The 24,821-nt window shown below is 40.1% G+C and overlaps 2 protein-coding genes across 2 annotated transcripts; both read right to left on the reverse strand.

The window, feature by feature from the left end:
• Nucleotides 1–535: 535 nt before the first annotated feature.
• On the reverse strand, nt 536–4,202 carry TEX43 (testis expressed 43). The gene is made up of 3 exons (XM_049873530.1): nt 4,098–4,202; nt 3,453–3,561; nt 536–951 (listed from the first exon to the last, which is right to left on the reverse strand). Exons 1-3 carry the CDS (start codon nt 4,181–4,183, stop codon nt 742–744), a joined length of 405 nt encoding a protein of 134 aa, XP_049729487.1. The 5' UTR covers nt 4,184–4,202; the 3' UTR covers nt 536–741.
• Nucleotides 4,203–5,067: 865 nt separating this feature from the next.
• On the reverse strand, nt 5,068–24,821 carry PHAX (phosphorylated adaptor for RNA export). Its single transcript, XM_049873518.1, has 5 exons — nt 24,665–24,821; nt 16,515–17,125; nt 13,778–13,898; nt 7,116–7,199; nt 5,068–6,789 (listed from the first exon to the last, which is right to left on the reverse strand). The coding sequence occupies exons 1-5, from the start codon at nt 24,758–24,760 to the stop codon at nt 6,520–6,522; spliced, it is 1,182 nt and encodes a 393-aa protein (XP_049729475.1). The 5' UTR covers nt 24,761–24,821; the 3' UTR covers nt 5,068–6,519.

Here is a 24,821-nt window from a genome sequence, read left to right on the forward strand (position 1 = left end):
TGGTTCTTGGGACTTGAGCTAGCAGCTTACCTGTCAACCTTGAGATTAGTCAGCTTCCATAGCCTGTGAGCCAGAGCCCTGCTGTCTGACCTGCCTATCTTGGATTCGACAGCCCCCGCAGTTACACAGGTCAGGAGAAGCCTTCAGCCTGACCCATGGACTTTCTAGCCTCTACAGCCACGTGAGCCATTTCCTTGGTATCTCTCTCTCTCTCTATATATATATACATTTAACTGGTTTTTTTTCTTTGGAGTACCGAGCCTAAGACTGGGGTGTGGCCTGCTCCAGTATATAAATGGAAGTTCTGGCAAGAGCTCAACCCTGCACTCTGCTTGTTGCCTGACTTCCGGTTCTTGGGACATAAGCCTGCAGAAGTCTCAGGCCTGTAGCCTGGCCTGCAGATTTTGGATTTGCCAACCCCCGTAACCCCGTGAGCCAGCAGAGGCCACCAGCCTGCCTCCTGACCTGCAGATTTTGGACTTTCCAGATCCCACAATTGTGTCAGCCATTCCCTTGAAGTAAATTTCTCTCTACACGTATTTTTATATACTTCACTGGTTTTGCTCCTCTAGTGAACCCAGGCTAAGACACTGTTAACAAACTCAACCTGTAGATGAAATGCAAATGTATAATGGACTTAAATATCTACCGGAAAGAGAGGAGGTAGATGGGAGAGGAGAAGAGAGAGGGAGAGAGAGACACACACACATTGAAACACTTTATTACTTTATTTTTGTTTCATCAGACCAGTCGTCTTCTGAAGCCATGGGAAATCACAGTGCTTTGGTATCTGGAGAGGGGAGAATGCAAAGGCATATCTGCAACTTTTATTTCCGGTGGGCCTTTCCTCAAGACCACCTTACGATCTTCCCCATGGCAAAGCCTTTCACTGTGATTCAGAAACAGAGAGTCTTCTAAAGGGCCAGTGTATATCCCACACGCTTCTGCATGCTAAGAGAGAAAAACTGGGTATATCACATCAAATGTTGCTTTCTTGACAGGTTAAAATATAAGGTTCCCAAGAGTTTTTCTAACTGTTCCTGTTCAAAAGGAAGGTCTAGTGGACAGAACATCTTTTTCAAAGGTGATACTCTGTTGTGAGTGTTACCCGGCTCCCAGGAAGATAAACTTGGAGACTGATTGTTGAACTCTAGCTTTACTACTTATAACAGGGCCTTGTACAAGTCATTTACCCTCATGAAACTCAGTTTGCTCCAATATAAAATGGGAATAATAAAGGACTCCTTGAAGATTGATTAAAACACGTGATTAAAAAAGGTTTTGTTAACTATTAAGTATTAAAACTATTAAACATTAAATATGACGTTGCTATTGCAACTGCTGCTGGATAAATAACAGCCATTTGAGGTTACTGACTTATTGGGTACAGCCTTATGCTGCGTTTTCACATCTCCCACAGGAAAAATAGTGAGGGTAAAGGGAAAGAAGGAAAGCATAAGCTAGCATTTATTCAATGTGTTCACTTCATTTGATTTCCTTATTTAATTCTATGGTAATTCCATAAGGTAGAATGTTCTACCCACCAGCCAGTAATTATATTTTAAAAGCTGTGAGAAACGCTGTCATGTAATTTGTGAAAGTAAAACAGCTATGAAAGCATTATACTGAATTAAAGCTCTAAAGCATAAGGTCAAGAAGAAATGTGCTAATGCCTTCAAAACAGTTTTTCTTTTCTGATTTTATACCCTGCAGTTCTAAGGAATGAAAAAGATAAATACTAGTATCATCATTATGCCAAGTTATATATGACACTGAACAATGACTTGATAAAAAGCCACTAAAGTACATAAAGTATAGCCCAGTATTAAGACTGTAGGAACTCAACATGAACATACATAAATTTAGTGTTTAAGTCTGATACTTGAGTCTTGATTTCTTCAGTTTAATTTTTGTTTTCAAAATACCAGATAAAAATACATATGAGGTAATCATCTCAGGGCAAATGCAGCTTCATTTATTACATTGCATGTATGCATTTTCTAAGAAAATAATGGAACCATATTTTTGTACTATATTTTACATACCGTAAAATGAATTTTGTAGTATCAGCCTTGTCTTGGCAAAGTATATTCTTATTCAACATTAATTGCTTAACCATTTGAAATTTGCAAATCAGTTATACAAACACATTTCTTACTAAGCATCATAATTGAAATCTCAGTCTGAATTTCTATATATTCTATTTTCCTTTAAATAAACACCTTTTCACAAAAATGGTAAATCTAATTTGGAAAATGTTTTGAAACTACCGACTAAACAAAGGCACTGAGTAGGCAACGAGTCCTATCTGTAAATCTAGCCACAGCAGTCCCATGGCTCTCTAACACTACAGTCAGTACAACTTTAAAAATGCATGCTCTGTACTGTAGCATTAATATTAATGGCACCTGCTTCTGTTGAGCTGTTTACCAACATTCAGTGCAAGTTGGCATGATGTGGAGAAAAAGGTGAACCTATAATTGTGAAAACCTTCAGTAAATCTATTTTAAGGTTGTAATTGGGTTATCTGGATATGATATTGCTATTTAACTTTTGCTTGAAAGTTTATGGAAGTACATCAAAATAGTTTTTGCGTATTTATAGCAACATCGTGATAAATGGAGAAAAGATTGAAATTGTTAAAGATTTCATTTTACTTGGATCCACAACCCCCACGGAAGCAGTAGCCAAGAAATCAAATGACACATTGCATTGGGCAAATCTGCTGCAAAAGACCTCTTCAGAGTGTTAAAAAGCAAAGATGTCACTTTAAGGACTAATGTGCGCCTGACCCAAGCCATGGTGTTTTCAATCTCCTCATGTGCATGTGAAAGTTGGACAATGAACAAGGAAGGCCGAAGAACTGAAGAATTCATGTCTTTCAATTATGGTGTTGGTGAAGAATACTGAAAAGAACGTACAAATCTGTCTTGGAAGTACAGCCAGAACGCTCCTTAGAAGTGAGGATGGTGAGACTTCTTTGGGCATGTTATTAAGAGGGACCAGTCCCTGGAGAAGGACATCATGCTTGGTAAGGTAGAGGGTCAGCAAAAAAGAGGAATATCGTCAATGAGATGCACGGACACAATGGCTGCAACAATGGGGTCAAGCATAGCAATGACTGTAGGGATGGTGCTGGTCCAGGCAGTGTATCATACGATCACTGTTGTACATATGATCACTGTTGAGTTGGAACTGACTTGACAACACCTAATGACATACCAAGAAAAAACCCAAACCTGTTGCTGTAGCGTCAATTCTGACTCATAGTGACCCTTTAGGACATAGTAAAACCGCCCCATAGGGTTTCAAAGAGCAGCTGCTGGACTTGAACTGCCAACTTTTTGGTTAGCAGTCAAGCTCTTAAACACTGCACCACCAGGGCTCCATGCGTATTTATAGACATATTAAATGGTACAGGCTTTCTACTATGAATATTTATGGGAACATACCTTCATATTCACATTCCTGAATTTCATGCTTTCCTTCCAAGGCATAACATAGTATCTTGGAATCATCCCTTGCTTTAATGAAAACCGTGGCAAATGAACATCAGTATACCTGAAGATGAGGAAAGTAAGAAGAAAGGGTATCTTGTGAGTTGAACAAAATTGTTTCAGCATCATTCTAGGGAATGGAGGCAATTGTGTTGTGATCTTTGGGTCCCACTGCAGCTGGGTCCCACGGAGAGCTGTGCCAGCGTTTGAAGTTCACCGGATAATCAATCCATTAAATCCCAAGTATTACCAAGATCAAGACCAACAGCTGGATACCTATACCTTCAATTACATGCTGTCCTTTACAATTTGCCCACGATGTTCATTTCAACCTGTTTTTAAAGGAGGAGGCAGCATACCATGCTTTGCTTCAGGCCTACCTGTTGCCTAAACGAATGTCTGGCCACAGTCACAAAAATTTGGTAAGTAACTTGCTTCCTGAATTGAACATATGCTATACACTCACGTCAGACTTGCGTTCCCTGCTTTTTTCCTCTGGAACATAAAGTTTTCTACATAGATGCCAAACGGAGGCACAAATTTATTATCCTCATCTATGTAGCTCCCAGACTGAAAAACCCAGAACCCTTAAATCCTTACTTATAAGGAGCCTTGTATGAACTCTCATCAGAGCAGCTATTGGTGAGTTTAGGTAAAGATGGACAAGTGTCTTTTCCTGAAGCCATAATTGCAGCAATGACAGAATTCTCATCTAGAACTTCACTAACTCACTAATTATGACACTACTGTCTCTAATGTAATGTTTTCTAACTTCATAGCAACCTTGAGCAGTTACATTAGTAGTTAAAGAGTACCAAGCTCAGTTATTTTTAGTGTTTCTACTTTCCTTTTTGAGATCATCTTATGAACAATTAAAAAACGAGGATGCTTGTAGATGTTATTACAAATTTGATGCAAATGTACTATAAATTATGTTGAGCTAAATAATTTTTACAAATCATCACTTCATATTAACATTCCCTATTTGCCATTGACTATAATTTTCCTTTTTTTACACTGCACATTGCTATTATGGGCCCTTTGTGTTTAACTACCTTTCTATTAATATACGCTTGAGGAACATAAATCAGATTCCCTTAAACCCAAACCAATCTAACCTCTACGATGTGTTACACTGCAGAATATTTTAGATAATGAAAACTTATTTTAACAAGGAAAGACTGGAAATGAGCACTTAAGTTACTATGACAGAGAGGTGGAAGACTCATTAAGGTAAATCCTGCTAGCTAGCTAGTAGGAAAAAATGTTAGACTGAGGAGGAAGAATTACCGTTAAGATTCGCTGGTTTGGTAAGAGTATCAACTGAATACCTGAGAACACTTTGGATAGATACTTCCTAGATTTAGACAGAAAGGCTGAGGGAAGAGTAATTTTAATAAAGATAAATCCTGCAAGATACTTAAAAATGGAAGCCTGCAATACAAGTCAGGATTCTGCGTGGTTTCCAAATGTTAAGGAACCAACTAATGATGAAAAAGAACCGGGGGGGGGGTGTGGGGGCGGAGAGGGAAGATTCCTTCAATGCAGATAAAGTAGCTTCAGGCATTAATGCTGTTTAAAAACCTTAACTTTTACTATAACAATTAGCAATATTTACAACCACATGTAGCATTTACATTTTCAAATATTCCCTGATGTACTTTCATAATCACGTCTTATAATTTCAGTTAAATGCAAAATCCATTTAACTATTTAAAATATCTTCTTCCCTTGGTTGTAGCAATTTCATGAAAGGATACTCAAGATTAAAAAATAAAGTCACTTGAAGCTCATTAAGGACTGCCAAATATCCAATTTTATTTTTGCCTTATTTATAAATAAAAAAGTAATCAAAAATCATTTTCCCTTTCTTTTCCCAATTAAATCCAACTTCAATGACTGTGTGTGTATCTCAGGACTACTGACAAACTTCAAGTACATTATCTGTAAAGCATAGTTTATAATTGCTTCCTGCACATTTTGCTTAATATATTGTGTAAACTATAGTCAGCTCTTGGAACATCTTAACTGCCTTTATGTTCATCATTAATAAAAATGAAAAATTTCAAACTTCATGCAGCTATGACAATTGTTAACATCTAACTTCCTTAACGTAAGGTGAAACAGTCCTAAGCAGACTGCCAAATGGAAAACTTTTAAATGTCCATGGTAATACACAGGTTTGGATCACATTCAGTATTTAGTATATGACCAAGTTAATAAGAAGTCAAAAACAAAGTTAAAGAAGCAATACCTCTTTGAAAAGCTTCTAACATTTATTTTACTCTTGACCAAACAAATGAGAAAAGCCATCGACATAAACCTATTTTTAGTCTCTAACCTTAAAATGGCCTAAAAGTGTTTAGAATACAGAAAAACCAAATTTGAATGCATTTGTATAGCTTAACAATTTATGTGTTTATTGTTGTTGTTAGATGAGTCAATTTTTAACACATGGTGACCTCATGTGACAGAGCAGAACTGCCCCACAGGGTTTTCTAAGCTGTAACACAGGAGCAGACTGCCACTTCTTTCTCCTTTGGAGCCACTGGGTGGGTCTGAACTGCCAACCTACCTGCTGGCAGCCGAGCGCTTACCCGTTCCACCACCAGGGCTCCTTACGTGTCCCATTAGGATGTTTTAATGGAATGTTTTGAAACCAAAGCATTATTCATTGCAAAGAAACAAACTTGAATAGCATGTCATGACTTGAAAAAAAACTGATGATCAACTAGCGATACACATAATTAACACATGCAAGAGGCTGAGAAACTAAATCCTCTGGTATATACTTTCAAGTGTCTTGTCAGACATGAGAGAAATTTTTAAGTGTTTCTATCAGTCAGTCACACTCATCCCCCCACATACTCATTTTTATTTAAAACAAGAGAACAATTTTCTCATCTCTAGATTTTCATGTTTATCAGTGCAAAGTACAACAAAGCATTCTCCGTAGGAAGGGCTTATTACAATGTTATTTTAGAAAGGCTTATTCTTCCAAAAGTCCAAAATGTCTAAATCATTAAAAGATATCTAAATCGTGAGAATGATCAACCTCAATGGCTTCCTCTGCATCCAACTTTGTTTCTCCATGTCCTTCCTGGGATTCATCAAGAGAGGCCAGGGCCTCATTTGTGTCACTTGCAAAAGTTTCTCGTGATGTATCATCATCTTCTTGAAAATTTAGACTTTTAATAGCTTGCTTCATCTTTTTCCCCAACAGCTGCGTTCTCCTCTTCCTAGCAGCTTTTTTATTTTCATATTCCTTTTGATTTTCAATGTAGAAAATGTCCTATAATAAAGGAACAACTTCAGTAAGAAAGAATTGCCATTTATTGAGAATGTATTACATGGCAGGCCCTTTGCATTCATTATCTCATTTCTCAAAACAAATAAAGCAATATTATTAGGCTCACTTTACAAATGAACACATAGAGTCCAAGAGATTAAATAAGTCCCCACTGCAAGTAAAGGAAGGAGGCACAAGGTTTACTTGAAATGAGACAATGACAATATCAGTCCATATACGGCAGAGCAGGTGATGGGGATTAGTAGAAAGTGGGGCCAGAGAGGAAGAGTAGAAGTCAAACTATAATAGATCTCAAAAGTCACCTTTACCTTAATTTGTTCCTCGCTGATACTAGGAGTGTTTTTCAGGAGATTCAGAAAAACTCCACCTGGTGTTCTTCTTCGACTACCATTCTACAAAAAGCAACCAAAAAATTATACTATATACTCTTCCCATGTATGGTCAAGGCCTCTTTTAAACAGAGAAATGGCCTAAGACATTACAAAAGGCCCATGGAGACAGGCAAGTACCAGATTCCAAGCCCAGTACTGACTTTAACCCTTATAAAATGGGTAACACGAGGAAATTGTTAAAATTACTAGTTTTGGTTTCTTCATCTATTAAAATGAAGGTTCCTGAAAAAAGTGATCTTTTGTCTTTTTCAACCCGCAAATTCTGTGATTTACAAAATCTACGTGATAATAAAAAGAAACAAGCTATACCCAACTCAAGTGACTAATAAATTATCTAATTTTCTGCTTTTATCTGCCATCTGGTCCAATCAGTAAATATTTTACCAGATATTAAAACATATAATAAAGCCTCAATAATGAAAACAGCATACTACTCAGATAAAACTAGAATGAACAATGGAACAGAGCATAAAATCCAGAAATAAGCCAAACTCACGTGCAAATTTTGTCTAATACAAAGATAGTATCTCAAATAAGAACTACAATTAATTATTCAATAGCTGGTGTTGGAGCAACTGGGAAGCCACCCAGAAAAATATTAAGTTAGATTCATATCTCATGCCTTATACTATGATATCTTCCAAATGGATCGAAGACTTAAATATACATACATGTCATATAATATATATACACATACATCCATCTATAAACACACGTATAAATCAGAAATTATGATACATCTATTCAAAAGAATGAGGAAGTTCTCTTTATATAATGTGAAGATCTCCAAGCTACATTAAGTGAAAAAATAACAAGATATAGAATAGCGTATACAGAATATAACCATTTGTGTGAAAAAAAGGGGGGGGGAGGTTCTGGGTGACTGGAGGAGGGGGTAACTTTTTACTGATTCTTTCTGATTTTTGAATTATGTGACTGTGTTAACTATTCAAACAATTTTAAAAACCAGAAAAGGAAATCAGTGAATACATACATTTTTGCAAGAAAACTTTAGCTTAATTGAGATCACTTTTTAAACTTTTTTCTTTATATATAAGTATATGCCCATTGCAGAAAAAGTACCAAAATTAGATGTGTAAAGAGAAAAAAATCTCCCACTATTCCACTACACATAGGTAACCACTGTAACATTCTGGTGTTCCTTTTCCTACTTTTATATATGACACATATATTTTAAACACCCCCTCCCCTCCATGGAAAATGGGATTCTGATGTACAAACTAGTTTATAATCTGTGTTTTCATTTAAAAATCCATTATACCTAACCAAGGACATAAAAGATCTATACAAAGAAAACTACAGAAACACTTATTGCAAGAAACCGAGAGAGACCTACATAAATGAAAAACATACCATGCTCATGGATAGGAAGACTCAACACTGTGAAAATGTCAATTCTACCCAAAGTGATCTACAGATATGATGTAATCCCAATCCAAATACCAACTGTATTCTTTAACAAGATAGAAAAACTAATCACCAACTTTATATGGAAAGGAAAGAAGTCCCAGATGAGCAAAGCATTAGTGAAGAAAAAGAACAAAATAAGAGGCCTCACATTACCTCTCAGAACCTACTACACAGCCACAGATGTTAAAACAGCCTGGTACTGGTACAAGAGACAGAGAACAATGGGACAGCATCAAGAACCCAGATGTAAATCAATCCACCTATGGTCAGTTGACCTTTGACAAAGGACCAAAGTCCATTAAATTGGGAAAAGACAGTCTTTTTAACAAATGGTGCCAATAAAACCAGATGTCCATCTGTAAAAAAATGAAACAGGGCCCATATATACCTCACATCATACTCAAAAAACTCAAAATGAATCAAAGACCTAAATACAAAACCTAAAATGATAAATATCATGGAAGAAAAAATAGGGACAAAGTTAGGGGTGCTAACACACGGCATAAATACAATACAAACCATAACTAACAATGCACAAACACCAGAAGAGAAACTAGTTAACTGGGAGCTCCTAAAAATTAAACACTTACGCTCATCAAAAGACTTCACCAAAAGAGTAAAAAGACAACCTACAGATTGGGAAAAAAATTTTAGCTGTGACATATCTGACAAGGGTCTGATCTCTAATATCTACAAAATACTTCAACAATAAAAAGACAAATAATCCAATTAAAAAATTGGCAACAGAAATGAAAAGATACTTCACCGAAGAAGACATTCAGGTGGCTAACAGACACACGAGGAAATGATCATTAGTTATTAGAGAAATGCAAGTCTAAACTACAATGAGATACTGTATATCCACCCGACATTACTGGCACTAATCAAAACAAGAAAACAACAAATGCTGGTGAGATCACAGGGACACTGGAACTCTTATGCATTGCTAGTGGGAATGTAAAATGTTACAACCACTTTGGAATACGATATGATGCCTCCTTAATAAGCGAGAAATATAAACAACCCCAGGATTCAGCATTCCCATTCCTATGAATACATCCTAAAGAAATAAGAGCAGTCGAATGAACAGACATATGTACACTCGTGTTCACTGCAGCATTCTTTCCAATAGCAAAAAGATGGGAGCAACCTAAATGCCCATCAACACATGAATGGATAAATAAGTTATGGTACATAAACAAAACAGACTACTACGCAGCGATAAAGAATGATCAATCTGTGAAACATCTCACAACACGGATGAACCTGGAGGGCATTGTGCTGAGTAAAGTAAGTCAATCATAAAAGGGCAAATAGTGTATGCGCCCACTATTACAAAAACCCAAGAAAAAGTCTGTTCTTGTTAGGCGCCGTCAAGTCGATTCCAACTCATAGTGATCCTAGAGGACCGAGTAAAACTGCCCCAAAGGGTTTCCAAGGAGCAGCTGGTGGATCTGAACTGCTGACCTTTTGACTAGCATTCAAGTTCTTTACAACTATGCCACCAGGGCTCTAAGAAAAGGTTTACATATAGAAAAAAACCAGATAGTAGACAAGTGTAACTTTGGTGAAAGGAAGACAACACAATATAAGCAAGTCTGCACAGCCTGACCAAGGCAGTCACACAAGCTTCTGAGACACAACCAAGAACCCTGACGGACCGAGTTACTGGGGCTGAGGACCATGGTCTCAGGGGACATATAGGTCAACTGACATAACATAGTTCATAAAGAAAATATTCTACATCGTACTGTGGGGAGTAGTGTCTGGGGTCTTAAAAGCTTCCAAATGGCCATCTAGGACACATCCATTGACCCCACTCTGTCTGGAGCAAAGGAGAATAAAGAAAACCAAAGACACAAGAAAAATATTAGTTCAAAGGACTAATGGATCACATGAACCACAGTCTCTACCAGCCTGAGCCCAGAAGAACTAAATGGCACCTGGCTGCTACCATCACCGACTACTCTGACAAGGATCACAAAAGAGGGTCCTGGACAGAGTGGGAGAAAAATGTAGAACAAAATTTAAATTTACAAAAAAAGACCAGGCTTACTGGTCTGAAAGAGGCTGGAGGGACTCTTGAGGCTAACTCGGAACTGAAGCCACTCCCAAAGTCCACCTGTCAGCCAAAGATTAGACAGACCTATAAAACAAACAATAACACACATCAGGAACACATTTCTTAGTTCAATCAAGTGTATGAGACCAAGTGGGCAATGCCTGCCCAAAAGCAAAGATGAAATGGCAGGACAGGACAGGAAAACTGGATGAATGGATACTGGGAACCCAGGGTGTAAAGGGAAAGGGGGAGAGCGCTGACACATTGCGGGGACTACAACCAATGTCCCAAAACAATATGTATACAAATTTTTGAATGAGAAACTAACTGGTCCTGTAAACTTTCATCTAAAGTGGGCACACACACAAATTCATTATACACCCTTTCATGTCAAATAAATATTTCAGCCTTTTCAAGCTAGTATGTGTTTTTTGGATATCGATCTTTAAACTGGCCAAAAACCTTGGAGAGAAACCTTGATGTCATCCTTAACAATTCTTTTTCTTACATCCTCCATCTAATCCATCAGGAAGTCCTGTTTTTTCTATGGTCCACACACATTCAGAAATCTGACCACTTTTCACTACCCCAGTGCTACCACCCTTGGTCAAAGCCACCATCTTCTCTCACCTGGATTACTGCATTAGCTTCCTGAAGTGGTATTTCTGCTCCTACCATCGCCCCACACAGTCTATTCTCATCACAGCAGTCAAAATGAAATGTACATCTTATCCCTTCAAAATCATCCAAGAACTATTTCATTCAAAGCAAAAGCCAAATTCCATAAAACGGCAAACAACAACAACGAAAAATGAGCTGTGCTGCATAATCGAAAGATTTTCAACTACTGGCCCCTTGGACTTTAACACGACATTTCATCATGATTTTTTTCTTTTCATTTCAGGTACCCTTTTTAAAAAATGCCTGACACTGAAACAACTGAACTTTGCCAACCCCCAACCCCCCCATGCCAAACAAGTCCCCATTAGACCTGGGCCCACATTACCTCCCTGACCTCACGTTCTATTCTCTCCCTCAAGCACTGCTCCAGCCACACTGGCCCCTTGTTCATACCAGGCACCAGGCCAGGATTTAGGTGAACAGAGGGAGCCGACCAAGTCATGCCAGGGCAGGGTTGGAGCTTGTTTTTATCTCACATTTTGTTCATCATGGATTTTCTTGCATTCGTTTTGATTTCTGAAAATATTACATTAAAATTGTATCTTAAGTATTGAGTTTTGGGCACCTCCTTAAATTTTGCGCTGAGGCGAGTGCCTCCATCACTTCACTCTATTCCCAGCCCTGCCAGGCACACTTCACTTCTACAACTGCTGTTACTTCTCACTGGCCTGCTCTTTCTGCAGTGCTCTCTACTTCACCTTCTTAGAGGCTTTGTTCAAATGACATCTCAATCATCTCTACCCTGATCAGTACAGTTTAATTGTGATGATCCCCTCTCCTCTCTATACCTCCAGACCTGGATCAACTTCTCTTCCCATAGAATTGAACACTTTCCAACATACTATAGGTTACCTGTTATATTTACTGTTTATAGACTGTCTCCCTTACGTCCTCACCTGTATCATGAGCTCCCTTGTGTTTAGAACAGTACCAGGCACATAGCAGGTACTCAATAAAGAACTGTTCAAGGAAAAAAATTATCAAAAAAAGACTGAAGCTGGACTCAAATCTTCCTAACATTCAGTAGATATGAATTAGTTCATTGCAATATAAAGTTTTATTACTACAGATTATAATACTGCTGGAGTCCTTGGGTGGTACAAACAGTTAACATGCTCAGCTAACTAAAGGGCTGGAGGTTTGAATGCACCCAAAGGCACCTTGGAAGGAAGGTCTGATGATGTAGTTCCACACTGAAAACTCTATGGAGCACAGTTCTACCCTGACACACACAGGATTACCATAGGTTGGAAGTGACTTGACGGCAAATGGTTACTGGTTAAAATATTGATGAATCTATAATTTTGTGCTCAACGATAAGAAAACCAAAATACCTTAACAGTGACACAAACTGGGACGCCAGTGCATTCACGACTATCGTAATCTGTTTTATTGCTAACCTCTACTTCTGTAATTTCTATATTCACTGGAAGCTTCTTCAGCCAATGCTATCAATTCTAACTGGTTTTGTTTCTCTCCATTTCCATGGCATAATATTGATCTACTCTCTTATGATACTACTATTCAGATTAATGAGCAGCAAGTAAGAAGGAAGCAATTCCAACTTCACCCTCACGCTCTGGAAAAAGCTGCATTAAATGAGATCCTATAGGATAAACTGCCACCGCCTGTGGTTTGGCCCAAGCCAAAGGAGTGCGCCTTCTGCCATTCTCAGAACAGTAAAACAGTTTCTCAACCTTTTTCCCTCCCACTTCACTCCTGCACCCCAGAAAACTTTATAGACATTTTTTCCCTATTCGTCCCCATCATCTATAAAATTTTAATACCAACTATGCTGTACATTTTCCCTGTGTTTTATATAATAAGAGTAAGGTTTTGTTTTGTCTTCCAAGAACCAATTTTCCAGTGAGTCACAGTAACACTTACAGTCACCACTGCCAAGCGCTTGGCACTGTGGTAAGTGCTTTACATACATTATCTCGTCCAATCCTTGTATCAACATAGGATTAATCCACATTTTACAGCTGAGGAGAAAGAGGCTCCAAGAAGTCAAATAATTTAGACAAATCTCACAGCTAATAAAACCAGAACTCAAGGCATCCAACCTTCAAAACTCAAAACTCTCAAAACCTGAATTTCCAGGCTCCTCCAGGCTCTCCTGTCATAAAATTTCTGATTCTACTGTAAAGAAGTCCTGTAAGAGATGTGTTGCTGACTGCACACTAACAGGCTACAACTTATCTATGTACGCAAAGTATTAATTTCAAAAACCTAGTATACTAAATTTTTAAATTCGGTCTTCATTGTTGATGAAATTTTATTTGGCTCCGAAATACTGTAATAATTTATGATAAATAAGAGATCCAACAATCTGAGGCTAGTTTATATTGTAAAAAATCCCATGATAAACAATATAAAAACAGAAGCAATGAAATAGGCTTACCATTATAAAAAGGCCACCATTCTGTTCAACTTCAGCAGTTTCCATTAGAAGCTCGATTGCCTTTTTGTTCCCAATTATCCTCACTACTCGGGCTATCAGATCTTTCTTTGGTTCTTGTAACCTGATATGGAACAAATAAAGTAATATTAACCTCTTCGTGGTGTAAAGTTAAAAAAATCTATCTTAGTCTCTAGCCTAGTCTGTGATTAAAATCCTATTCTAATAACACTTACTTTTCCAAATCTTTAATATTTAACCTTGGAATCGCTGGCATGGAAACATTCCTTGCCTTGGCCACTGAGATGGTAACCTTAAGGTTCCATCTCAAGTCTCACAGCTGGCCTCCTCGTTTGCCTTACTGGATCATAAACCCGTTGTTGCTGAAGTCGATTCCGACTCATAGCGACCCTGTAGGACAGAGCAGAACTGCCCCACAGAGTTTCCAAGGAGTGCCTGGTGGATTCAAATGACCTTTTGTTTAGCAGCCTTAGCACTTAAACACTACACCACCAGGGTTTCCCTACTGGTCATGGCAGGTGTCAAAATCAAAGTGCACATAAAGCAAAATGAATGCAAGCCTAAATACAAAAGAATGTGTCGAAACAACTGCAAACATATGCTACGCTTTTTAATTATTATTCCTAAACGTAGCACTCTCCGGGCGCTTGAAAATGGATAGGACATTTCTCTCATAAGCTTCCTGCCTCAGAATAAAGAATAAAAATTGCTATTATACATACTGATGGCTCATTTATAAACACAATTCTAAGAGACTGTGCATTCTCTTTTTTTTCAACAATTTTATGAGATAGTATTATTTTTATTATTTTCATTTGACTATTCAGACATAAAAACACAGAAAGCCTAAATTATAACTCTTCTAATACCAGAGTCCACACTCTATAAGGATGAAAGAGCATTAATAATGAAAAAGTCTTACCAGTCCCCAGTCCCCAGTCCCCTAACCAGACTGCCCTACTCAGTTTCTTCCCAACAGGAGCCAGTGTATTATTGTGCAAAGAGCACTAGACTAGGAACAAAGGGACCAGGACTCAGCCCCAGGTCTGACATGAATTAAATCTGTGACCTTGCGCAAGCCACATAACTACCGGGCCTTGGTTTCCTTATCTGTAAAGTGAAAGTTTTGGTTTACAAAATCTCCAAGCTCCTTTCCAACACTCAAATTCCAAACTCCCTCAGTATTTTAAAAATCCAGTACTGGTGTTGAGACAGATTTGCCTGGAAAGTAGATACTTGTTTTTCTACCAGCCACATTATTCTTGATCCACTATCTACTTTCAAATTTGTGGCAGTATTCACTAGTAAGTTAAACCTAAACACAACTTTCGTATCTAAATCTGAACTTGTTAAAATACATGATTCATAAACTTTCCATATGTTGAGCAAATCTACCACCAAGTATTTACCTAGGAAAAATACAAATACATGTCCAAAGATCTGCATATGAAAGTTCAGAGGAGCATTACTCGTAATAGCCAAAAAGTGTAACGGTCTGCCAGGTGATAAACAGATATACAAAATATGGTATACCCAAACAATGGAACACTTCAGCAATCAAAAGAACTACTAATTCCTGCTATAACATGGATGTACCTCAAAAATATTACGGTAAGTTACAAAAGCCAGATTCAAGAGACTATACCTATGGTATGACCTCATGAAATGTCCAGAAAAGGCAAATCTAGAGAGACACAATGTTGATTAGTGGTTACCCAGGGCTGAAGACAGGAATGGGGATTAATTAAAAACGTACATGAGGTATTTTACTGGGCTGATAGAAATGTCCTAAAACTGTTTACGGTTATATAATTCAGGAAATTTACTAAAAATCGTTGAATGATATATAGGCAATCCCCAACTTACAGTGTATTTGTGTTGCAATGAACTGCACTTACAACCATTTTTGCGGGGTACATGTTATCAGTAATACGTACTACATACAGTGCTGCAACGCATAATTTGCTGATGTTATCGTTCTCAGATGTTTACCTGCAGATGTTCAATTTTCTGGTTTACTGTTCAAAACACTGCTGTATAGGTTTAGCTTTCTAAACTAAATCAGGGGTTTCAGTTGCTTGAAAATACAGACCCAAAAGCTGATCACTTTGCTACAGTCAACAGGCAGATTTGAAAAACAGTGAGATGTTACCACAAAACACATGAAGAAAAAAAGAAAAGGAACATACATATGACTCTCACTAATTTCCTGACTAGACATGCCATCCCCATTCCCGGGGATAATTCAAACGATCCAGAACCTTTCACAGGTGGAGTTATTACAACTGACAAAATGCCAATATCATCCAACTCTTCTTCATCATTAGAAAAAATTTTTGATTTGTGTATTTTTTAAGTATTATTAAAACATATCTGTACGTTTATATGTAATGTTTCCAACCCCCAAAGACAAAGATCAGATTTATAAAGATATAATAAAAAGCGGGGAAAACTGAAAAAAAAAAAAACACGATTTAAAAAGGTATGATTATCCAATGAATTCTATAGCACTACAGAGTTTCTAAAAAGCTCATCTGTTCATTCTACCATGTCTGTTTACATTTTTAAAAAGTACAAATGTATTTGTATAACCAAGGAAGCCCAGAGTTTATCCCTTAAATAGACTTAAAATCATTATTAACGTATTTGGGTCTATTCTATTTTCTATACGTGGACATTTGGTCAAATGCTCCTTTGTAGGACAAATTTAAATGCTCACCTGAAAGAAATTTCATCAGCCACTTTCTCTTGAGAATCCTCCTCTGAGATCTCATACCGGCCTTTATAATTCATTTCTAGTCTGTACCCTAGTCTGTCTTTGACAGGTCGTTTCCGTTTGAGATGACCTTGACCATTTTCCTCATCCTTTGATTCCTTTTTTTTGCCACCATGCATATATTCATCTAGCTCTTTGTCTAATTCCTTTGTATGCTCTTGAGATTCCCTCTTAAGCTTCTTAGCAAGCAAATAATTGTAGGTCTCGGACTGTCTGCTTCTGTCAATAGTGCCCTCCATTCCCAAGATACCAAGTTCTGTGGCCACTGCATCTTGATTCTGCTCCTGCAGGACAGCACCCCATATGTTGTTAACCTTCTTTCCTCCGGCAACAGACGGTTTCTGGCTGTTCTGGCCAAACTGAAATGGCTCTGGTTTGAGAACAGGATTAAAACATTTCTGTCTCTTGCGTTTCCAAACAGAGTTGTCATCATCTGAATCAGAAAAACTCTCTTCGCTTGAATCCACATTTGTAACAGTCCGATAATGTGATACTGGTGCACAAGCTGCAGTATTCCGCAAGGGCCTCATTGCAATGTCTCCACCTAGTACTTTCTGCAAGTGAAAGAAAATACAGTCAATTCCATAAAAGACATTAACCCAGCCCACTACGGTCTACCCCCACTTCCCCCGAGCATCTGTCAGTTTGTTGCGCTACGGGGGCTCGTGTGTTGTTGTGATCCTGGGAGCTATGCAACTGGTATTCAAATACCAGCAGGGTCACCCATGGTGGACAGGTTTCAGCTGAGCTTCCAGACTAAGACAGACTAGGAAGAAGGACCTGGCAGTCTACTTCTGAAAAGTATTAGCCAGTGAAAGCCTTACGAATTGCAGTGAAACACTGTCTGATACAGTGCCAGAAGATGAGCCTCTCTGGATGGAAGGCACTCAAAACACAACTGGGAAAGCGCTGCCTCCTCAAAGTAGAGTCGACCTTAACAACGTGGATGGAGTTCAGCTTTTGGGACCTTCGTTTGCTGATGTGACACGACTCTCAATGAGAAGGAACAGCTGCAAACATCCATTAATGATCAGAAACTGGAATGCAAGAAGTATGAACGTACGAAAACTGGAAATCGTCAAAAATGAAATGGAATGCCTAACCATCGATATCCTAGGCATTAGCGAGCTGGAATGGACTGGTATTGGCCATTTTGAATCAGGCAATCATATGGCCTACTATGCCAGGAATGACAATTGAAAAGGAATAGCAGTGCATTCACGATCAAAAAGAACATTTCAAGATCTATCCTGAAGTACAACGCTGTCAATGATAGGATAATATTCATACACCTGCAAAAAAGCTAGTTAATACAACTATTATTCAAATTTACACACCAACCACTAAGGCCAAAGATGAAGAAACTGAAGATTTTTACCAACTTCTGCAGTCTGAAATTGACTGAACATGCCATCAGGATGCACTGATAATTAATGGTGGTTGGAATACGAAAGTCGGAAACAAAGAAGAATTGGTAGTTGGAAAATATGGCCTTGGTGACGGACACAAAGCCAGAGATCATATGATTAAATTTTGCAAGACCAACAACTTCTTCATTGCGCAAACCTTTTTTCACCAACATAAACAGTGACTATACACATGGACCTCGCCAGGTGGAATACACACGAATCAAACTGACTACATCTGTGGAAAGAGACGATAGAAAAGCTCAATATCATCAGTTATAATAAGGCCAGGGGCTGACTTCGGAACAGACCATCAATTGCTCATATGCAAGTTTAAGTGGAAGGTGAAGAAAATTAGAACAATTCCACAAGAGCCAAAGTACAACCTTAACCTTAAGTATATCCCACCTGAATTTAGAGACCATCTCAAGAATAGAACCGCTGCATTGAACACTAATGACCGAAGACCAGAGGAATTGCAGAATGACATCGAGGACATCATACAGGAAGATCATTAAAAAGACACCAAAGACTCCTTGGAATATATCCTAGAGAAATAAGAGCCTTTACACAAACAGATTTATGCATACCCATGTTTATTGCAGCACTGTTTACAACAGCAAAAAGATGGAAGCAACCAAGGTGCCCATCGACAGATGAATGGATAAGTTATGGTATATTCACACAATGGAATACTACGCATTGATAAAGAACAGTGAGGAATCTATGAAACATTTCATAACATGGAAGAACCTGGAAGGCATTATGCTGAGCGAAATTAGTCAGTGGCAAAAGGACAAATATTGTGTAAGACCACTATTATAAGAACTGGAGAAACAGTTTAAACTGAGAAAAAAACATTCTTTTGTGGTTACGAGATGGGGGAGGGAGAGAGGGTGGGAAGGGGCACTCACTAGACAGTAGATAAGAACTACTTTAGGTGAAGGGAAAGACAGCACGCAACACAGGGGAGGTCAACACAACTGGACTAAACCAAAAGCAAAGAAGTTTCCTGAGTAAGCTGAATGCTTCGAAGGCCAGTGTAGCAGGGGCAGGGGTCTGGGGACCATGGATTCAGGGGACATCTAAGTCAATTGGCATAATAAAATCTATTAAGAAAACATTCTGCAGCCCACTTTGAAGAGTGGCGTCTGGGGTCTTAAACGCCAGCAAGCACCCGTCTAAGATGCATCAATGGGTCTCAACCCACCTGGATCAAAGGAGAATGAAGAACACCAAGGACACAAGGGAATTACGAGCCCAAGAAACAGAAAGGGCCACATGAACCAGAGACTACATCATCCTGAGACCAGAAGAACTAGATGGTGCCCGGCTACAACCGATGACTGCCCTGACAGGGAACACAACAGAGAACCCCTGAGGGAGCAGGAGAGCAGTGGGATGCAGACCTCAAATTCTCGTAAGACCAGACTTAATGGTCTGACTGAGACTAGAAGGATCCCAGTGGTCATGACCCCCCAGACCTTCTGTTGGCCCAGGACAGGAACCATTCCCAAAGCCAACTCTTTAGGCATGGATTGGACTGGACAATGGGTTGGAGAGGGATGCTGGTGAGAAGTGAGCTTTTTGGATCAGGTGGACACTTGAGACTATGTTGGCATCTCCTGCCTGGAGGGGAGATAAGAGGGTAGAGGTTAGAAGCTGGCGAAATGGACATGAAAAGAGAGAGTGGAGGGAGGGAGCAGGCTGCCTCATTAGGGGGAGAGTAATTGGGAGTGTGTAAAAAAAAAAAAAAAATTTTTTTTTTTTTTTGGTGTATATGGGTTTTTGTATGAGAGACTGACTTGATTTGTAAACTTTCACTTAAAGCACAATAAAAATTACATATATATTAAAAAAAAAAGACACGAAAGAAAGGACCAAAACAGATGTGAGAAGAGACTCTGAAACTTGCTCTTGAGCATAGACTAGTTAAAATGAATGGAAGAAATGAAGAGCTGAACAGAATATTTCAAAGTGCGGCTCCAGAAAACAAAATAGAGTACTATAATGACATGTGCAAAGACCTGAAGTTAGAAAACCAAAAGGGAAGAACACACTTGGCATTTCTCAAGCTGAAACAACTGAAGAAAAAATTCAAACCTCGAGTTGTTACACTGAAGGATTCTATGCAGAAAATATTAAACGACACAGAAAGCAACAAAAGATAGAAGGAATATAGAGTCACTATACCAAAAAGAATCGGTCAGCGTTCAATCATTTCAGGAGGTAACGTATGATCAGGAAACAACAGTACTGATGGAAGAAGTCCAAGCTGCACTGAAGGCACTGGACGATGAATAAGGCTCCAGGAACTGACGGAATACCAATTGAGATGTTTCAACAAACGGGTGCAGCACTGGAAGTGCTCACTCGTCTAGGCCAAGGAATTTGGAAGACAGCTACCTGGCTAACCAACTGGAAGAGATCCATATTTATGCCTATTCCCAAGAAAGGTGATCCAACTGAATGTGAAAATTATCGAATATCATATGCATGCAAAAATTTTGCTTAAGATCACTCAAAAGTGGCTGCATCAATGTATCAACAGAGAACTGCCAGAAATTCAAGCCGGATTTAGAAGAGGACGTGGAACCAGGGATATCACTGCTAATGTTAGATGGATCCTGCCTGAAAGCAGAGAATGACAAAAGGATTTTACATGTGTTTTACTGACCATGCAAAAGCATTAAACTGTGTGGATCATAACAAATTATGGATAACATTCCAGACAATGGCAATTCCAGAACACTTAATTGTGCTCCTGAGAAATCTATACATGGATCAAGAGGCAGTTGTTCGAACACAACCTGGGGATACTGCATAGTTTAAAGTCAGTAAAGGTGTATGTCAGAGTTGTATCCTTTCACCATACCTATTCAATCTGTATGCTGAGCATATAATCCAAGCAGCTGGACTATATGAAGAATGGGGCATCGGGACTGCAGGAAGAATCGTTAAAAACCTGCCTTATAAAATGCTCTCGATCATTAGCCATTAGAGAAATGCAAATTAAAACTACGATGAGATTCCATCTCACTCCAACAAGGCTGGCATTAATCCAAAAAACACAAAATACTAAATGTTGGAGAGGCTGCGGAGAGATTGGAACTCTCATACACTGCTGGTGGGAATGTAAAATGGTACAACCACTTTGGAAATCTATCTGGCATTATCTTAAACAGTTAGAAATAGAACTATCATACAACCCAGAAATCCCACTCCTCGGAATATACCCTAGAGATACAAGAGCCTTCACACAAACAGATATATGCACACCCATGTTTACTGCAGCTCTGTTTACAATAGCAAAAAGCTGGAAGCAACCAAGGTGTCCATCAACGGATGAATGGGTAAATAAATTGTGGTATATTCACACAATGGAACACTACGCATCGATAAAGAACAGTGACGAATCTGTGAAACATTTCACAACATGGAGGAACCTGGAAGGCATTATGCTGAGCGAAATTAGTCAGAGGCAAAAGGACAAATATTGTATAAGACCACTATTATAAGATCTTGAGAAATAGTAAAAACTGAGAAGAACACATACTTTTGTGGTTACGAAGGGGGGAGGGAGGGAGGGAGGGAGACGGTTTTTTATTGATTAATCAGTAGATAAGAACTGCTTTGGGTGAAGGGAAAGACAACACTCAATACATGGAAGGTCAGCTCAATTGGACTGGACCAAAAGCAAAGAAGTTTCCGGGATAAAATGAATGCTTCAAAGGTCAGCGGAGCAGGGGCGGGGGTCTGGGGAACATGGTTTGAGGGGACTTCTAAGTCAATTGGCAAAATAATTCTATTATGAAAACATTCTGCATCCCACTTTGAAATGTGGCGTTTGGGGTCTTAAATGCTAACAAGTGGCCATCTCAGATGCATCAATTGGTCTCAACCCACCTGGAGCAAAGGAAAATGAAGAACACCAAGGTCACACGACAACTAAGAGCCCAAGAGACAGAAAGGGCCACATGAACCAGAGACCTACATCATCCTGAGACCAGAAGAACTAGTTGGTGCCCGGCCACAATCGATGACTGCCCTGACAGGGAGCACAACAGAGAACTCCTGAAGGAACAGGAGATCAGTGGGATGCAGACCCCAAATTCTCATAAAAAGACCATACTTAATGGTCTGACTGAGACTAGAGGAATCCCGGCGGCCATGCTCCCCAGACCTTCTGTTGGCACAGGACAGGAACCATCCCCGAAGACAACTCATCAGACATGAAAGGGACTGGTCAGCGGGTGGGAGACAGATGCTGATGAAGAGTGAGCTAATTATATCAGGTGGACACTTGAGAGTGTGTTGGCAACTCGTCTGGAGGGGGGATGGGAGGATAGAGAGAGAGGGAAGCTGGCAAAATTGTCACGAAAGGAGAGACTGAAAGGGCTGACTCAATAGGGGGAGAGCAAGTGGGAGTACGGAGTAAGACGTATGTAAACTTATATGTGACAGACTGATTGGATTTTGTAAACGTTCACTTGAAGCTTAATAAAAGTTAATAATAATAATAAAAAAAAACCTGCCTTATGCAGATGGGAAACCCTGGTGGCGTAGTGGTTAAGTGCTACAGCTGATAACCAAAAGGTCGGCAGTTCAAATCCGCCAGGCGCTCCTATGGGGCAGTTCTACTCTGCCCTATAGGGTCGCTGACTCAGAATCAACTCAACGGCAGTGGGTTTGGTTTGGCTTTGGTTTTATGCAGATGACACACCTTGCTTGCTGAAGTAAGCAACATCATGAAAAACAGAAAAGACTGAAGTTGCCAAGGATTTCATTTTACTTGGATCCACAATCAACACTCATGGTAGCCCCAGTCAAGAAATCAAAAGACACACTGCATTGGGCAAATCTGCTGCACAAGATTTCTTTGAAGTGTTGAGAAGCAAGGATATCCTATTGCGGACTAAGGTGTGCCTGACCCAAGCCATGGTGTTTTCGATCACCTCACATGCACAGTAAAGCTGGACAATGAAAACCGAAGAACTGATACCTCTGAATTGCGGTGTTGGTGAAAAATACTTAATATACCACGGACTGCCAAAAGAATGAATAAAACTGTCTTCGAAGAAGTACAACCAGAGCGCTCCTTAGAAGCAAAAATGGTGAGACTATGTCTCACATAGTTTGGACATGTTAACCAGAGGAATCAGTCCCTGGAGGACGACATCACGCTTGGTAAAGTAGAGGGTCAGCGAAAATGAGGAAGACCCTCAACGAGATGGACTGACACAGTGGCTGCAACAATGGGTTCAAACAGCAACAATTTTGAAGACGGCACAGGACCGGGCAGTGCTTCATTCTGTTGTGCACAGGGTGGCTATCAGTCAGAACCGGATCAAAAGCACCTAACAACAGCAGCAACAATTGTTGTGCTATACGTAAGTACAGATGCAAATAAATTAAATTATACAGTGATTCAACTGGACCTTTTCCAAGCAGAAGTAAGACATCTGAAGACATCTCTGGGACCAATTCAGTTCCTACTTTCTAAAGTTCCACATAGAATTTGCCAATTTTAAAGCCACAAATTCTTATTTCCACAACAAATACAGCACTTAGTTCTCCTCGCCTGGCCACCTGAGTCGAGGCTGATGGAAAATGTCTATCTTCACATAATAAAGGCAGCTAAAGTTTATCAGACTGCTGTGTGCTGTACGCACCAATGAAACCTTACAGTGGTGTACTAGAGATGAGAACACTATGGCATCAAGGCTAAATAACTTCTTTCAGGTCACTCAGCGGCGACGCCAGGATCCTAACGTGGGTAGCCTGAACTCAAAAGCCCTCAGAAAAAGCTTACTACCTAGTACAGCAACCAAGACAAACTCTCATCTAAAAAATGGGAAAGCTAACACAAAACCTAGTGTAGCAATACCACATGACGAAGTAGGTTGAGTGAGAATACAGACGACCAGGTTTCTGAAAGAGTGACGAACTTCACCTCTAGGCCTCAGTTTCATTTATTCAGAGCAGAGTTGGGGGAAAAGAGCGCCAAGAGTTACTTCTGGCCAACGTCCCCAAACCAAACTCGCTGCAGTCAATTCCGATTCATAGCGACCCTACAGAACCGAGCAGAATTGCCCCACAGGGTTTCCAAAGCTGTAATCTTTACGGACGCCGACTGCCACAGTTTTCTCCCGGAGCAGCTGGTGGGTTCGAGCCTCGGACCTTTCCGTTAGCCGGCGAGCGCTTACCCAATGCGCCACCAGCGCTCCTTCCAATGTACCCAGGTTCTACATTTTCAGCAAAGTCTGCCCTTCCGGGACAATCCTGCGGCGCTGGAATTGTGAAGCCCTTAAGTTTAGAAAACGAAAAGCAGCGCAAAGTCTCGGCGGAGGAAACCACCGCTTGCCCGCTCTTCCAGGAAGCCGCGAGGCCCGCGGGCCCCGCCTCGCAACAAAAGACCGGGCCACAGTCCGCCCAAAGCACCGCCGAGCACCGCCCCCAGCAGCCCGAGTTCCACGCGTCAGCCGGGTCCTCACCTGACCACCGCCGCCCCGCGCGCCCCCGCCAGCCACTGACCCTCACTACCGCCGCCATCTTCGCCCAGCACTGCTCTTCGTAGCACGGAGCTCCGCGCTCCTGGACTAGGGACGCCAGCCCGCCCCTCACCCACGCTGCAGCCGGGGCTCCACGCTCCTGGCCCAGAATCACGCGCCCGCCCTTCACACTCACCGGCACCTGTAGCGGCTTGTCGCTCGGCGCGACCGTCATGTCGGAATCCGAGTCGGAAAGCTGCCCATCTTCCATGGCACCACCATCCTGCGCCATCTTCCCGCGGCGCCGCGCGACGGGTCAGGAGAGCACTTCCGGCGGAGCGGCGGGAACACTA

Source organism: Elephas maximus, chromosome 2 (genome assembly GCF_024166365.1).
Source record: "Elephas maximus indicus isolate mEleMax1 chromosome 2, mEleMax1 primary haplotype, whole genome shotgun sequence".
NCBI lineage: Eukaryota > Metazoa > Chordata > Mammalia > Proboscidea > Elephantidae > Elephas > Elephas maximus.